Source organism: Anomaloglossus baeobatrachus, chromosome 2 (assembly GCF_048569485.1).
Source record: "Anomaloglossus baeobatrachus isolate aAnoBae1 chromosome 2, aAnoBae1.hap1, whole genome shotgun sequence".
Taxonomy (NCBI): domain Eukaryota; kingdom Metazoa; phylum Chordata; class Amphibia; order Anura; family Aromobatidae; genus Anomaloglossus; species Anomaloglossus baeobatrachus.
In genome coordinates, this window is record NC_134354.1 from 226532797 (window position 1) to 226550249 (window position 17453).

Below are 17453 nucleotides of genomic sequence, written 5' to 3' on the forward strand. Positions count from 1 at the left end.
AGTAGCAAAATCAACAGTCGGGTACATTCTGAGAAAAAAGGAATTGACTGGTGAGCTTGGGAACTCAAAAAGGCCTGGGCGTCCACGGATGACAACAGTGGTGGATGATCGCCGCATACTTTCTTAGGTGAAGTAGAACCCGTTCACAACATCAACTGAAGTCCAGAACACTCTCAGTAAAGTAGGTGTATCTGTCTCTAAGTCAACAGTAAAGAGAAGACTCCATGAAAGTAAATACAAAGGGTTCACATCTAGATGCAAACCATTCATCAATTCCAAAAATAGACAGGCCAGAGTTAAATTTGCTGAAAAACACCTCATGAAGCCAGCTCAGTTCTGGAAAAGTATTCTATGGACAGATGAGACAAAGATCAACCTGTGCCAGAATGATGGGAAGAAAAAAGTTTGGAGAAGAAAGGGAACGGCACATGATCCAAGGCACACCACATCCTCTGTAAAACATGGTGGAGGCAACGTGATGGCATGGGCATGCATGGCTTTCAATGGCACTGGGTCACTTGTGTTTATTGATGACATAACAGCAGACAAGAGTAGCCGGATGAATTCTGAAGTGTACCGGGATATACTTTCAGCCCAGATTCAGCCAAATGCTGCAAAGTTGATCAGACGGCGCTTCATAGTACAGATGGACAATGACCCCAAGCATGCAGCCAAACCTACCCAGGAGTTCATGAGTGCAAAAAAGTGGAACATTCTGCAATGGCCAAGTCAATCACCAGATCTTAACCCAATTGAGCATGCATTTCACTTGCTCAAATCCAGACTTAAGACGGAAAGACCCACAAACAAGCAAGACCTGAAGGCTGCGGCTGTAAAGGCCTGGCAAAGCATTAAGAAGGAGGAAACCCAGCGTTTGGTGATGTCCATGGGTTCCAGACTTAAGGCAGGGATTGCCTCCAAAGGATTCGCAACAAAATATTGAAAATAAAAATATTTTGTTTGGGTTTGGTTTATTTGTCCAATTACTTTTGACCTCCTAAAATGTGGAGTGTTTGTAAAGAAATGTGTACAATTCCTACAATTTCTATCAGATATTTTTGTTCAAACCTTCAAATTAAACGTTACAATCTGCACTTGAATTCTGTTGTAGAGGTTTCATTTCAAATCCAATGTGGTGGCATGCAGAGCCCAACTCGCGAAAATTGTGTCACTGTCCAAATATTTCTGGACCTAACTGTATATTGGGATAGGATGTTGGAGATGGGAATACCCCTTTCAAATAAAATTCCCACTGATCTGACATCCATAAAAAATAACCATGAACTCAACGCTATGGAGTAAAATCTTAAAGATTCAGTTTGCTGCCCTAGTCTTCATATAACTACCCTGGTCAAGGCATTCATTTCTCCAACGTCTCTGGCCCATGCTCATCCAGCCCCCTCCCTACTTGCTCCTATAATGCTCAAGGAAAATCTTTAACTCTAAATACTGGAGGAAAACACTATAATGAATATTTAAAGGGAATTTGTCATGTGATTCATGCTGCCCGAACCATGGGAAGCATAAGTCAGAGACCAGGTTACTTACATTAAAAGCAAGTATGTTGTACTCTGAAATGCTGCTGCTCTAACAGAAAAAGATAATTGAAAGCTTGGCAGCAATTCGGTGACTAGCCCAAGGGGCATGTCCATGTTGTCTTCTCCTCACACACTTAGCAGAATGACAGATCTGTCACTGTATGCACATATCAGGCGGAAAGCAGCCAGGTAGGACATGCCTCTTCAACTTATCACCTCATTGCTGGCTGCACCTTAAACTATGGGTTTTTTTTCTGGAACGCCTCAACCTTTCAGGGTAAAATATAGATATTTGTAGAGCAGCGGCTGGTCTCTGATTAATGCTGCCCATGGTTCAGTCAGCATGAATCCATCAGACAGGTTCCCTTTAAATTAATATATAAAAATCATCTTAATATTGATTTACAACCCCCAAAAATGTGTGGTTATGTTAGTGTAATACAATAGCAGCTTTCAGAGCGCTGTAGCAAATCCAATACGATTATTACGACGATCAAACTTGGTGTAATACTGTCCTATGAATGTAGCTCCCAAAATCCAAAGAGGTCCTGTTGGAGGAGGGATGTCCAGACCAGAGAATGCTACATTGCAGACCTCTTCTCCAAACTGCAATTGCTGAAATGAGATAAAAACAGTATTTAGTTTTGCTTTTTCTATTTTAATTATTATTTAATGGCTTCTTTTATTACTCTTGTCCTACTGGAGATAAGAGCAGAGTGCTGGTTTGGTTTAACAGACCTGATTCTTTATTAGAATGCATAGTATAATATGAAGGCACTTTTTACTTGGTAAGGAACCATCATTGAGTGAGCACAGGTAGGGGGTTTCTCCAAATGTGTGGGATTAACTTTTTTCAGTTTTTCAATATATCTGTAATATAGTGTAGTTGTATTAAAATATGCACGAATCGCCGACTTGATATACTGTGAGAAATACTGCGGCGGGCCCTAATACAGTGTGTGGACTACTGCAGGGACTCTCATGAAGTGAGGGGTCTACTGTGGGGGTGGCCTCAAAGTGTGAGAGTCATCATACAGTGTGAGGCATTCTGTGGGAGACTCTGATACAGTGTGAGACTTACCGTTGGGGGCCCTGAAACAGTGTGGAGGCTACTGTAGGGTGTTCTCAAACATTGTGGGTGCAACTGTGGGAGCCCTAATATAGTGTGGAGTTAATGTAGCGTGCCGTAACACAGTATGGGGGCCATCATATAGTTTTGGGGGCCATTATATAGTGTAGGGGCTACTGTTGAGGTACTCATACAGTGTGAGAGATTTTATACAGTTTGAGTACTACTATGGGGGTCATACTATGTTTTACGTGTAAAAAAAACGATTTAAAGAAAATAGCCAAAGCAAAATGTAGTAAAATAGATACTTCTTTATTAACAATATATTAAAAACAACCAAATAAATATGCAAGGAAATGGTGAAAAACAGGAGGGCCTAAAACGCAGTACTGAATGCTAATAGTAGTAAAATGTAATTTCAATTAAAGTGCATTAGGTGCAATTACATATACAAGGCCACCAGATGGCAGAGTGAAGAAAATCAAATGGATGGGCACAGGCGAAAAAAAGATCACCATGAATATCTGTGCAAAATTGCAAATAATAAAGTGCATATGTATCTCTAATAGACAAATATAATAACAAAGCACAGAAGGTGCTATAAAAATCAGTAATGAAATACATTAAAGTGATCAATCATGGTGATAAATATCAGTATGCACCCACCCACAAGAAAAACTCCAACATGTAACTGGGGATATAATCCTTCATTAATAGTTTGAATGAACAACATGATATTGTAAATAACAAGCACCAAAAAATGAAACCAGAATTAGACAGAAGCAATAATACCTGAAGCCATCAGTAAATCTGTGTGTAGGCCGCCTCCGACCCTACACGTGTTTCGGCGTACCTTCGTCAGGGAATGTGTCTATCTACAATAGGTCCCCTACCTGAGAGTACCATCTTAGCCACCATGGATGTGTAATCCTTATGCTCTAACATCCCACATGAAGATGGACTAACCGCCTGCCAAATGTTTCTTGTAGCTAATGGGATCCCTCCTGAGTCTGTATTAAGACTCACCAAATTCATCCTCATACACAACTTATTCTCTTTTGGCGAGGAGCTATATTTACAACTCACAGGAATTGCTATGGGAAGCAAAATGGCACCACAGTATGCCAACCTTTTCATGGCTAAACTGGAAAATGACTTTTTAGCATCCTGCTACCTCAAACCATTGGCCTATTTCCGTTTCATCGATGACATCTTAATAATCTGGACCGAATCTGAACAAGAGCTTCTAAAATTTCATGAAAAATTCAATGCATTTCATCCTACCATAAACTTGACATTAGAACACTCAAAACCAGAAATCAACTTCCTGGATACAACCATAAAAATTCAAAATGGTTCAATCCAGACATCGGTGTATCGGAAACCTATTGACCGTCCCACATACCTCAGATGGGACAGCTTTCACCCCCAAAACACATTAAAAAGTCCATTGTCTACAGCCAGGCCCTCAGATATAATCATACCTGTTCCAGCCCTGCAGACAGGGATGAACACTTAACCCATCTTAAAAAGACATTTTTAAACCAAAGCTACCACCCCACCTCCATAGATGATCAGATCATTAGAGCAACAAGGACCCCTAGAAGTGAACTGCTTCAATACAATCAAAAGGAGGAAAATAGTCGAGTACCTCTGGTGGTGACCTACAACCCACAGCTTGAGGTACTAAGAAGAACGGCCAAGAAACTTCACCACATTCTACACAAGGATAACCAGTTAAAAACAATATTCAAAGATCCTCCATTGCTGTGCTACAGGCAGTGTCCTAATTTAAGGAGCATCATGATCCGAAGTTCTATGCCCTCAGACACACCAAGAGGAACTTATCCTTGCAATGTATTAGCTGCAAAATCTGTACTCATGTAGAGACCAAAGACCGGATACGGATCCCTAACACACAGAAGGACTATAAAATTCCTGGGACATTCACATGTTCCTCTTCCAACGTGGTGTACTTAATCCTGTGCACTATATGTCCTATTGGAGGTCTCTATGTTGGAGAAACAGGACAGAGACTGAGAGTGAGGATGAGATCTCACCGCCACACAATTACAGACAAAAAAAATCCATTTACTTGTGGCCAAACATTTCTGTGCTTCAGGACACAACATAAACCATATGAAAGTTGTCATATTAAAAGGCAACTTCAGATCACAGAGCCATCGCAGGATCTGGGTATACAAATTCATTAAAATGTTTAACTCTGTGGACACAGGACTCATCCTGTCAGGGAGATTTATGGACCATTACAAAATCTGAGGAGTCTATTCCAGAGACTCACCAGACCTCTGATCCCACATGGCTGTTGGGACAATAAAACTCTCACACCACTAATCAAAGCTAATTAAGGATTCACTTTCTAAGCTCAGTGTTTATTTAAATGTCTTTTATTATGCCATCCCTCTGCTCTGTTTGTGGATAAATTTGTGTTTCTTCAGATTTTTTGTCATACCTTACCTGATGAAGGGACCTGAGATGTCTCGAAAACTTGCTTTGTAACATCACTTTATTTTATTTTAGTTAGCCATTAAAAGGTATCATAACAAGATTATAATTTTGTTCCTCTCACTGAGAACATTCAACCATAGTTGTAAACATGGTTATCTGGCTTGGGGTCCACTCAGATATTTTGCCCACCCTGAACAAGTAGCTACACCTCTGTGCTGGAAGTAAAAGTGATGTCTACTATTCTATTCAATATCTTTTTATGTTGTTTTTTTTAGATATATTGATGTATACCAGGCATTTTTCTAGCCTCTGTCTGGCATTGGAGCCCAATTAGCATGTACACCAGTAAATGTATCAAAGGTAGGTGCAAAAACACAGTGTGAACAAAACCTAAATGACATATTGTGAGGCGTGCACAAGAAAAAATAACACATTGATGCAATGTTTAATGTGTATTGCAACTAAGCAACTCTCAAACGGTGATTTTAAAGTGCAGCTGTGGTTTACTGCCACACTCGCTAATGTATGCAGCATTAGAGCCTGTGCACATGTTGCAGATTTGTCACATTTTTGTTTGCTCAGATTTGTCATAATTTTCTGATACCAGTAAAGTGAATGAGAATCCTGATGTCTTATGCATACTTTGCTTATTTCCTCTTTTTTGTCCTCGGGCAGATTTAAATCTGCAGTATGTCAATTCTTTCAGTGTTTTTTGCTGAAGATTTAACTTAAACTAATGAGCGGCCGGCAATGTCATTGTTAAAGTGTAGGGCCATGCCCCGCACCCAGCCAGCCCCTTAATACTGACAGTGCCGGCCAAGTGTAGGGGAGTGCAGGGCAACCCCACAACCCCTCCTCCCGGCCAGCAGTGTCATTGTTAAATTGCGGGTTGTGCCCTGCACCCCGCCAGCTCTTTAATATTGACAGTGACAGTTGGGGGGAGGTGGGTGTGGGGCTGCCCCGCACTCCCTGTCCCCTTCTGGCACAGTCAGTGGTAAAGGGCTGTCAAGGTGCAGGGCATACCGTGTCACCGGAGGTAATGCCAAGGGAACCCGGGTATGACCTCCGGTGAACTGAGTAACCTCACCACTGCCAGCCGGGTACCACTTGTCAGTGTTTCCCAGAACCTGGAGAGATCGGACATGTTTTCGGTCTCTCCAGGCTCGGATGTTGGACGTCGTGTGGATTACGGCAGAACTTCAAGGGTCTTTTGGGGGTTAATAAAGAGGGTGCAGGATTTTATTTCAAATAAAGGATTTTTCTCTGTGTTTGTATTTATTTCTTTTTACTTATAGGATTAGTGATGGGGGGTCTCATAGACCCATTCCCATCACTAATTCTGGGCTTGATTACAGTTGGACGCTGTCATTAATCCCTTATTACCCAGATTGCGACTGCACCAGGACAATTGGAAAGAGCTGGGTAAAACGTCGGGATTGTCGCATCTAACGGATGTGACAAGTCTGGGACAGCTGCAGGCTGCTATTTTTAGGCTAGCGGGTCCCAATAATCATGGGCTTCCCCACCCTCAGAACTCCAGCCCCCAGCTGTCGGCTTTATCTTGGCTGGCTATCAAAATTGGGGGGACTGCACATATTTTTTTTTTTAAAAAATTATTTATTTAACTATTTTTTTAAAAAAAAGCTGCATGCAGTTTCTCTTATTTTGATACACAGCCAAGATAAGCCCACACCAGCCGGTGGCAGCCTGTAGCCGTGGCTTTATCTGTACTGGGATCTCTGTAGGGGGGACCCTACGCCATTTTTTAAATTTAGTTGACACTCCACTATAAGCATGCAGACAGCACGATTCGAACCAATCACAGACGCTAATAGAGAGGATGGGGATGTGGTCTACAGGCAGCCAGTCTGAGCCACCGGTGGGCAGGGAAAGCAGTGGATATGTATGAGGACTGATGAGCGGACATGGAAGTAGCGTTACAGTCGAACGGTAGGCTCCGTAAGTATATTCTCCTGCTTTCACCCTTTTAATTTACAGGTAATGTTCGGGTCCTCATAGACTTATATAGGGTTCAGTGTCCAGGCAGATGTTTGGGTTGAAGTCCGGTCTCAAACTGGCCTTTTTTGTTAGAGTCCGGCCAGACCTGCAGGTTGACTCATCTCTATTTAACAGCAATTTCTCATTTTTCAGACAATATTTACAGAACAATATTTTAGGGATCATATTACATTTGAAGTGACTATGAGGGTCCCCGTGACAGAAAATACCCTAAAGTGACATCATTTTAAAAGTAACACTCCTCAAAGTGCTCAAAACCACATTTCAGAAGTTTATTAACTCTTTACATGCTTCACTGGAACTAAAGCAGCGTGGATAAAAAAAAAATGAATATTTTACTTTTTCCCACAAAAATATTGCTTTAGCCCCAATTTTTCATTTTTACAAGAGTAACAGGAGACAATGGACCTTACAATTTATTTTGTGATTTGTCCTGAGTACAGCGATACCCAATATGTGGTGAAAAATGACTGTTAAAGCGCAAGGCAAGACACAGAAGGGAAGGAGTGTTATTTGAATTTTGGACTGCAAAATTGGCTGAAATAGATAGCAGAACCCATGTCATATTTGCAGAGCCCCTAATGTGCCTAAATAGTGTAAACAGCCCATAAGTCATCCCATTTTTCAACTAACACAATGGTTTTTAACAGGAAAAAAATGCAAAGTCCTACAGCTGGGAAAGAAATATGAAAAAAGCATATCCAGAATGGGAGGATTCGGACTAAGCAACAGCAAGTGTGAAAAAGACTTGGGTATTAGTATATATAGATCACAGACTGAACATGAGTCAACATGGTGATGCAGCAGCAAAAAATGTAAACACAATTTTGGGATGTAGTAACAGAAGCATATAGTCTAGATCATGTGAAGTAATTATTGCCCACTACCCTTCTTTGGTCAGGACGCATCTAGAATACTGTGTCTAGTTCTGGAATCCACATTTTAAAAAATACATCAATAAACTGGAGCAAGTTCAGAGAAGAGCAACCAGAATGGTGACCAGTCTGCAAACCATACCCTATGAGGAACAGTTACAGGATTTAGGATTGTTTAGCTTGCAAAAAAATAAGAGTGAGAGGAGACTTAATAGCTGTCTACAAATATCTCAAGGGCTGTAACACTGTAGAGGGATCAGCCCTATTCTCATTTGCACAAGGAAAAACTAGATGCAATGGCATGAAACTGATTGGGATGAGACACAGATTAGATATTAGAAAAAAACGTTTTGACAGTGAGGGTAATCAATGAGTAAAACATGCTACCACGAGAAGTGATTAGTTCCCCGTCAATGGAAGTCTTCAAAAAGAGACTGGGCAGACATCAGTGTGGGATGATTTAGTGAATCCTGCTGTGAGCAGGTGGTTGGTCCAGAAGACCCAGGAGGTCCCTTCCAACTCCAATACTGGAGTTACAGGAATGAGGATGCCATGTCACATTGGTAAAGCCCCAGAGGTGGCAGAACAAGCACACCTGAACCCATTTTACAAACTGCACCCTTCAATAAATTCATCTAGAGGTGAGCATGGAGCATATTGACACTACAGGTGTGTCACAAAATGTTATACTAGTAAGCGGTGAAAGTTTTTTTTACATTTTTAACATTAAAATGTTGTTTTAACCCCAGATTTCCAATTTTCAAGAGGGGAATATATAAAACAGGCCCCATAATATCTTACATAATTTCTCCAGAATGTGGCACATGTGATTGTACAGTACTGTTTCACCACACGGCAGAGCTTGAGAGGGAAGGAGCACTTGACTTTTGGAGCACAGATTTTTCTGTGTCAGAAACGCAGAAACCCCCTCAAGAGACCACATTTTGGAAATTACACCCCTTTTGGAATTCATCTATGGTTGTAGTGATGATTTTGTTCCTGGAAAACACCCAGTCAAATGCAGTGAATGTAACATAATTAAAAATTGCAAATAAACCGTTGTAGTGCCCAGTACATTATAGTGCCCGTACATTGTGTCCAGCTCGTGCTTCTGGGATTTCCTCAATACAAAAATTCAAAACATGTGGATGTTAGCAGTGGTTTATGCACACTGTGCGGCACAGAAGAGAGGGAGGCATTTGAATTTGGGAGCTGAGATTTTGCTGGCTTAATTTCTTTTTCTTTTTTTTGGTTGCAGCAAATATCTTCACGTCAAAATTATGGGCTGTAGACTTGAATCACATATAATCATAATTTATTATGGTTTTCCAATGTATCCGTAAAAATATTGTCTGTCTGATATTTTGATAAGGTGTCCATAAAAAGTAAAGTTGGTAACCCTTCATGTGGTGTCAGTTTTTTTCCACAGGTGGCAGTTGAATTGAAAATATGGTTCTATGACCATAACTTAAAGCAGAGGGTATATAAGTTGACTACATACACTGACGAGCAAAAGCAAGACTACCTTCATTTTATAGACAATCATCTTGGCTATCCCATACATAAATTTGACTTGCAACTAATTAGCATATGATTAGTTATGCAGATTGTTGTTATGTCACTGCATTGTTACTGTTTTGCTCCTGGTGTTTGAAAAATCTTTTTCTTCTTGTATACTACAAATTACAACCTGTTTTCACATTCCCTAATAGCTCAGTGTGTTATTAGGTTAATTAACAAGTGAAAGGTCGCTTGTTTAAATTGAGGAACAGCCATGAAGAAGATTTCCCAAGAAAAGAGAAACAGCATCATCCAGGTCATTGATAGTGGTCTCTCGAGCAAGAAAATTGACAAACTGCATCATCTGAGTGCTAAGACAGTTGGAATAATATGCAATGAGGTTTGCCCATCCATTCAAAAGCCAAGAGGTGGACGTCCAGGTAAAATATCAAAAAGTCGGCTCATCTCAAGGTCTATCAGGTCTGGTGCAACAAACACGGCAGTGCTGGTGGCGGCTCATATGGTTCATAATAGTGAGATCACAGATGTCCATGCAAGCACTGTGCGACGCACATTACACATGTCTGGAATGGTGGCCTGAAAAAAGTGAAGAAGTCTCAACTTCAATATTGTCAGAAGTATCGTCGGCTCGAGTTTGCAAAAAAGCACAAAAAGTGGACAGTAGAAGATTGAAAACAGGTGATTTGGGGTGATGGGACAAAAGTCCATAGACTAGGCTCTAATGGGTGCAAATGAGTCTTGAAGAAACAAAGAAAAAAGGGGATAACGGATCGAGAAATTGAAAGAACTGTCAAGGAAGCCTGATGAAATGGGGTGTTTCTCAACCAAGGGCATTGGATTTTTGACCAGGATTGATGGTGGGCTCAATATTGAGCTATATGGGAGTATCCTACAAGATAAGTTACTTCGTACACTCTAGTACTATGGGTAGGAAAAGGGTGACAGTGTTCCCGCAGAACAACGACCAGAAGCATACGTCAAGATTGGTGAAGATATGGTTCGATGACAATGAAGTAGAGGTGCTAAATTGGCTCCCACAGTCCCCAGACCTCAACCCAATTGAACACTTGTGGGTAGAGTTGAAGAAAAAGCTGTATACATACCCAAATGAGGCAACCAGTATGCGCCAACATTGGGAACTTGTAGAAAAGACCTGGTATTTTGGTTGAGACCTGCTTGAATCTGATCGGGAGCATGCTCAGAAGAATTCAGGCAGTGTTGAAGGTCAAAGATAGATTTACAAAATAGTAACAAAATAATAAAAGTTAAAATTTAGATTTTTAGGAACAAAACTGTAACAATACAGCGACATCAAGAATCTACATAACTAATTATATGCTAAATAGTTGCAAGTCAAATTTATGTATGGCCTCCGACACACATCCGTACCGCCGGTACGTGTTTGGCAGTTTTTTCATGTACCGGCGGCACAGAGACACGTATACCTATGTTTTCACTATTGTATGGACACACGTAAGTATTTTGGAACGGAACGTGTGTCCGTTCCGTACTTACATGCGTCTGTGATTTTTGCACGCTGACATGTCCACGTATTCTCCGGCCGCACGGGTGTCACACGGCCCGCACCCGTACCACACGGATGTAGTGTGGATGCGGGCCCGTGTGACACGCGCCGGAGAACACGTGTCTTTAATTTTAAAATAAAAAAAACAACAAATACTCACCTCCACCAGCCCCGCAGATTCTACCGCTGCAAACTGTTCCTGACGGCCGTCGCTCGTTATGAGCGTGTAAAGGAGGTGGGCGTGCTGTCACAGGCTCTAATCTACGCCCCTCCGCTCGGCCAGAAGCAAGCGTCAGCGGGGAGTGGGTGGGGCTGGAGCCGAAGATCAGGACCCTGGACAGCAGCGCGGACCACCTGAGTATGTAAATTACCTGTTCTCCGTGTGCTATCGCGGATAGCACACGGAGAACACACGTGGACCGCACGTACCTGAGACACGTACTTACCTCACGCAACACGCAGGGAAAATACGTGTCTCGCAGCACGTGCGTGTTTTTAACGGATGTGTGTTTCAGGCCTATGAGATAGTAAAAATGTTCATCTATAAAATGAAGGTAGTCTGACATTCCAAGCTGTAGTGGATGATGAAATATGAAACCTCAAAGTCAATAGTTCAAATCATTGTTACCCTTTTGCTTGTCAGTGTATTTAGTTGTAAGTTAGCTATAAGTAGTAGGATGTATTATGTGTGTGGTTAGTAACAGATGTTGCTGAAATTGTAACACTGGGAGGTATTGTATAATAATATTTTTGATAATATAAATTGAATCTGTCAGCAGGTTTTTGCTATGTAATGTGAGAGCAGCATGAGGTAGGGACAGAGACTGACCCAAGTGATGAGTCACTTACTGGGCTGCTTGATACAGTTTTCATAGAAGCCAGCTGTATCTGGTGTAGATGTAGCCGTCGTCATAATCCTGTACTTTGTATAAGTCAGCTTATACCCCTGATTGACAGCTTCCTGTGTACACTGTATATTGTCAGCGAGCTGCCAATCAGTGGTTGGGGTTGGTTACACAGATTTTCTGGACTGCCTGACATGAAACACCTAGTCCTGCAGTGTTAATATTCTGCTGATAAAACACTTATTTTATTGAAACTACAACAAGCTGCTCAGCAAGTGACACATCCCTGGAATCAGGCTCCCTGTCTCTACATTAAATATGAAAAACCTGCTGACAGATTCCCTCTAAAGTTGCACATCAAAAACACAACTGTGGTGCTTAGCCTATGTTATTAACCAATGTATTGATGCTTTTCTGGTTCCAAAATAGGATTTATAATGGACACTGATATGTTTTTTGTTGTTGAGCAACATACTGCATATTGTGCTAATTTTTGCAATTTAAAAAAGTAAAATATAATCATCTTATTGACCTACCCGTAGGACGTACGCTTCCCCTTTTAGTGTGTACTCATTTCCCCCCATATGAAAGGAAATGTCAGGAAGCTCAGAGATCTTCTCACAGTCCATGGTATACTAAAGAGAAAGCAAACATTAAAATTACATAAAATGCTAACATGAAAAATTAAAGTAATAAATTAAGAAAACAACATGGTATCATGCCATCTTTCTCGAACAACTCCCCATAGACATGAATGTTCAGGTTGGCTAAGCCTTCATGTGTTCTGTATGAGGAGAGTGAAGTAAGCCACTGTCAGACTCATCTGATTGTGTCTAGTGATGAGCGAGCACTATTATGCTCGGCGCTCGGTAGTTGTAAAGAGCAGGTATTACTTTGATGGGTGCGACTCGAGTACCCGAGTATGAAGAAGTCAATGGGAAACTCCGGGAATCTTCCGGGAAAATGCCTGAGTGCCTCATTGACGTCCAGTTTAATCGGGTACTCAACTCGTGCCCATCCAAGCATTAACTGCTCTTTATAACTACCGAGCGCTGAGCATAGTAGTGCTCACTCACCACTAATTGTGACTTATCTGCCTTCAGAACAAAAAAGCTAAACAATTATAACCACTTGATCCTCATTTCCCCTGATATCTATTGGGAGGCCCCAATACAAATTAGATAACTCCTCCAAAATTAGTGGCTTTGGATGACTTTTATCTAATGTCCATAGGGACCTTTATCAGACAATACATTTGTTGATTTGTGTCTGCCCATGTAAAAACTGCTCAGTAACATATTGCTATATCTGTATCGCCAGCTGAAATGGCTGTCCACAGGGGCGTAACTACCGTGGTAGCAGAGGTCGCCATTGCAACCAGGCCCGGCAGGTTAGGGACCTGCGGCTGCCATGGAGATCAGCAGCCAGCTCCTTTCTGTGAGAGAGGAGCTGCACTGTGCTGTCGCAGACCGCTATATGACTAGATGCCACCCCAGGCTCGGTGTCAGTTGCGGTGGCACCAGGCCCCCGTCCCTGTCATCGCACACAGCAATGATAAAGCAATGAGCGGCCCGCGCCACACCGTGCTTTATCATTCTCCCCCTGTGCCTGCGCGGTGACGTCACTCCTGTGTGACTGCTGTGCTGAGAGCACAGAGCGCAGGATGGGAGGACGCTGACCAGAGCAGCAGAGAGAGGTGAGGATGGAGCAGCGGTGAAACAAGGAGAGTTGAGGACAGAGCAGCAGTGGAAGGAGGTGAGAGGTGAGTACTTCTTTTTTTTTTTTTATTATAAATCAGTGAGTACACAGTGGCCAGAGACCTGGGGTGCTGCATGGTACATGGTGGCCTGGGGGGGGGGCTGGCTGCAGGATACATGGAGGCCTAGGAGGGGCTGGTTGCATGATACATGGAGGTCTATGTGGCTGCATTATAAACATGAAGGACACCTTATACATTAACTATAGGGCTGCATGATACATGCATTGAGGTCTATGGGGCTGCATTATACAACATGAAGGACACCTTATGCATGGACTATAGGGGTGCATTATACATTTATACATGGAGGAGTATGGGGCTGCATAATACAAAATGAAGGACACCTTATACATGGAATATAGGGGTGTATCATACATGGAAGAGTATGGGGCTGCATAATACAATCCAAAATGAAGGTTTTTGGGGATGAATTATAATACATATAGGACTATGGGGGCTACATTATAATATGCGGAGGACTATGGAGGCTACCTTATACATGAACTATGGGGGTCCATTATAACACATGGAGGACTATGTGGCGTAGTATAATATATGGAGATCTATGGGGTGAATTATAATATATGGAGAACTAAGGGGTGAATTATAATACATGGAGAACTATAGAAAAAAGCAGCAAATTTCCAGCGCCAGGAGAAGCTTAATTAAAAATCCACTTTATTATGAAAAATAAAATAAAAAACAGCAGGTACAGCATATGTCGGATGGCTTACAGAACAATGCGTTTCGACGCTCAGGTCTTAATCATGTTCTGGAGAACATGATTAAGACCTGAGCGTCGAAACGCATTGTTCTGTAAGCCATCCGACATATGCTGTACCTGCTGTTTTTTATTTTATTTTTCATAATCAAGTGGATTTTTAATTAAGCTTCTCCTGGCGCTGGAAATTTGCTGCTTTTTTCTATAATTGTACGGCTGCCTAGCCATATTCCGTGCGCAGGAATTGGATATTATCAGCAGGACGGTTGGTGAGCTGGACTTTTTCTCTTTTCTTGGAATTACATGGAGAACTATGGTACATTCATTATAATAATTATAGGGCTACTTTATACATGGAGGACTATGGGGGTGCATTATAATATATGGAGGACTATGGAGTGCAGTATAATATATGGAGGACAATGGGGTGAATTATAATACATGGAGAACTATGGGAAATGCATTATAATACATGGAGGAGTATGGAGGTGCATTGTAATATATGAAGGGTTATGTGGGACCCTTTATACTATATGAAAGACTATGTGGGGGCCAGTATAGTATTGCAGAACTATATACAAGAGGGGATAAAGATACAATCATGGGATGGGAATGTTTTGTGCTGAGGGAAAAAGGCTCTTTCCCTCAGCACCTAGCTTTCCCATGCTCTGCTATACATCTTCTCTTAGCATCCAGCTTTCCCATGCTCTCATCTGGGAAAGCTGGGTGCTGAGGGAAAGATGTATAGCAGAGCATGGGGAAGCTGGGTGCCAAGGACAAGATGGATATCAGAACATAGGAAAGCAGGATGCTGATAGAGGGATTTCAGATCATGGGAAACCTGTGTGCTGTTGTAAGAGCCAAGTGTCAGCGTCATTATCCCGTACCCCAAGTGTCGGTGTACGTGGAGGGGGGCCCAGGTCCAAACTTTGCACCAGGGTCCATCAAACTCTAGTTACACCACTGGCTGTCCATATTATAACTTTATGGATATAAATAAAAAATAACAAAAAAAAGTGTATTTTATATTTCTTACCTCTCCTTCAGGTTGCTGTATGGCTCCTATTGCTTTCATCAGGACAGACACTGAAGCAGCAGGGCCTGTGATATAAGCTGCTCCTGTGTCTATTGCCACTGTGCACCCTTCGTTGCAGAAAAGGATCTCCGCACCAACTGACACCCTGTAGGCCATTACATTACGTTAGTTGAGAAAAATTGTGAACTTTCGTAAATTTAGGTCTAGTAAAAGGAGGGATTTATGTTTATAAGGGAACATGTACCTGTAAGGGGCCATCCTTTTGCTGGGTTCTTTGACTTTTATAAAAACCACATAGCAAAACAAATTTTATGTAATTTAGAAATGATCATAAATGTCACATAACATTTTCATTAGTGGTGTTCTCCCCTACAGGACCGCCAGTGATCTCTACGATATCTCTGTGACGCCCCTGGACTATCAGGTTATTACAGGGTATTGTGAAATTTGCCCTCCCGTGCAATATCCACCTCCTCCTTGGTTATGGGTCCCCAACTACATGGTGTTGCCTACCTCAGCTGATTAAAATCCTAGGTACACTCTGCACCACACCCACCAGATACACCAGTGGATGGCCTGAGTGGAATAGGGTCACCCACTTGGGGGGTTGGTTAAGGGGAGGTCAGGAGTGTCAGGAGTGTCAGAAGTATCTGAATAGGGAAGTAGAATGGAAGTGAAGGAGAGAGGCGGTCAGGGATCCTTGGAAGCACCTAGGTAGCAGACGGTGGTCTGGACCTGGTAGGACCTGGACCCCCGGTCGCAGGGAATCGTGACAAGGGGCACGGAACTGTCGAGGAGGACAGCCGGCGGCCTTGTACCATCACCGGGCTGGGACCAGGGCACAACGGGGTACGTGGACCCTAGGTCAGGGAGTAGCTTCAAGCAAGGGGGATAGGACTTTCCACAAAAACGGTCCAGAAAATCCCAAGCGTGAAACCTGAGAGCAAGCTCCCACCATTAGCCATACTGGGGAACGGGACCCGACTAGTTCTATACTACCGGGACCAACAGTGAAGTAACTTAGTGCCAGGAGGAAGGTCACGGATCACCAGGAAGCACCACTGGGGACGGGACCCGAACTAGCTCCCCTCAGCGGCAGCGGTGTCCAGAACTTTGGTTTATTCAGTTGTCGGTGTCAGTTTACTGGACTGAGTGAGTACGAAAGTGACCCCCTTTGCTCCTCACGTCACTCCCCAATCACCATCACGAGTTCCGGGCATTCCCCCTACCCGTGGAGGGTTCTAACATCTGGCTGCCCCACTCCATCGCCCCCGGGTACTCCCAATCGCAGCGGTGGTACTCCACATTACCACACACCACGGGTGGCGTCACGAACTCTAAACACCATCCCCTATAAATACCCCCTTCATTTGAGTGGCTGTACGACCCCCGGGTCCGGACTCCCCCCTTGAGCCACCGCGGATCCGGATCCGAGCAGCCTGGCTGCTGACACGGGGCCGGCACACCTCCTCATCAGTTGCCAACCACAATGTATAAGCCTTGATAGGGAGCTACTACGTTTAACTGCCTTATAATAGGTAATAACTGTCTGATAAATTGGGGTGCCGCCCTTGGGACCTCCAGTGTTCACAATGCTGTAGGTTTTGTATCACATGTGTGAATGAGACTGTGGACAAGCATGTCTACTGCAATTGAAAGAGAATCCATCAGCAGAATTTCACTCCCCAAACGTTTTATATGTGCATGTAGCTTTCAAAGAGAAGTCCAGCAATATCTTTACATTGCGTCCATTCCTGAAAAATCAGTATTCAAATTGATATGCAAATGAGAATGGACTATGGTAGATCTGAAACCTCTATTCCTTGCATAGTGGCTCCTTCTCCTGTTTGCCTCTATGCTCTGTGACTTCAAGCAAAGGAGCTTTCAGTCAAGGAGGAGGCAGCACTGGGCGGGAAACAGAGCTAGAGTGATAGAGGCTTCATATATACCATAGTCCCTCAGCCTCATTTACAAATCAATTAAAACCCTTATTTCTCAGTAACGGAGTATTGGTCTGGCCATGTAAAGATATTGCTGGACTTCTCTTTGACAGAGCTACATGCACATATAAATAGC

General features: G+C 42.7%; 1 protein-coding gene across 1 annotated transcript in view; it reads right to left on the reverse strand.

Annotated features, from left to right (window-relative positions):
* Positions 1 to 1991: 1991 nt before the first annotated feature.
* The window catches only part of REN (renin), a 40219-nt gene continuing 24757 nt past the window's right edge, over positions 1992 to 17453 (reverse strand). The window contains exons 6-8 of the mRNA XM_075333658.1: positions 15378 to 15522; positions 12398 to 12496; positions 1992 to 2153 (exon numbers count right to left, since the gene is read on the reverse strand). Coding sequence (XP_075189773.1) covers positions 1992 to 2153; positions 12398 to 12496; positions 15378 to 15522 — 406 coding nt within the window. The remainder of the gene's footprint in view (positions 2154 to 12397; positions 12497 to 15377; positions 15523 to 17453) is intronic.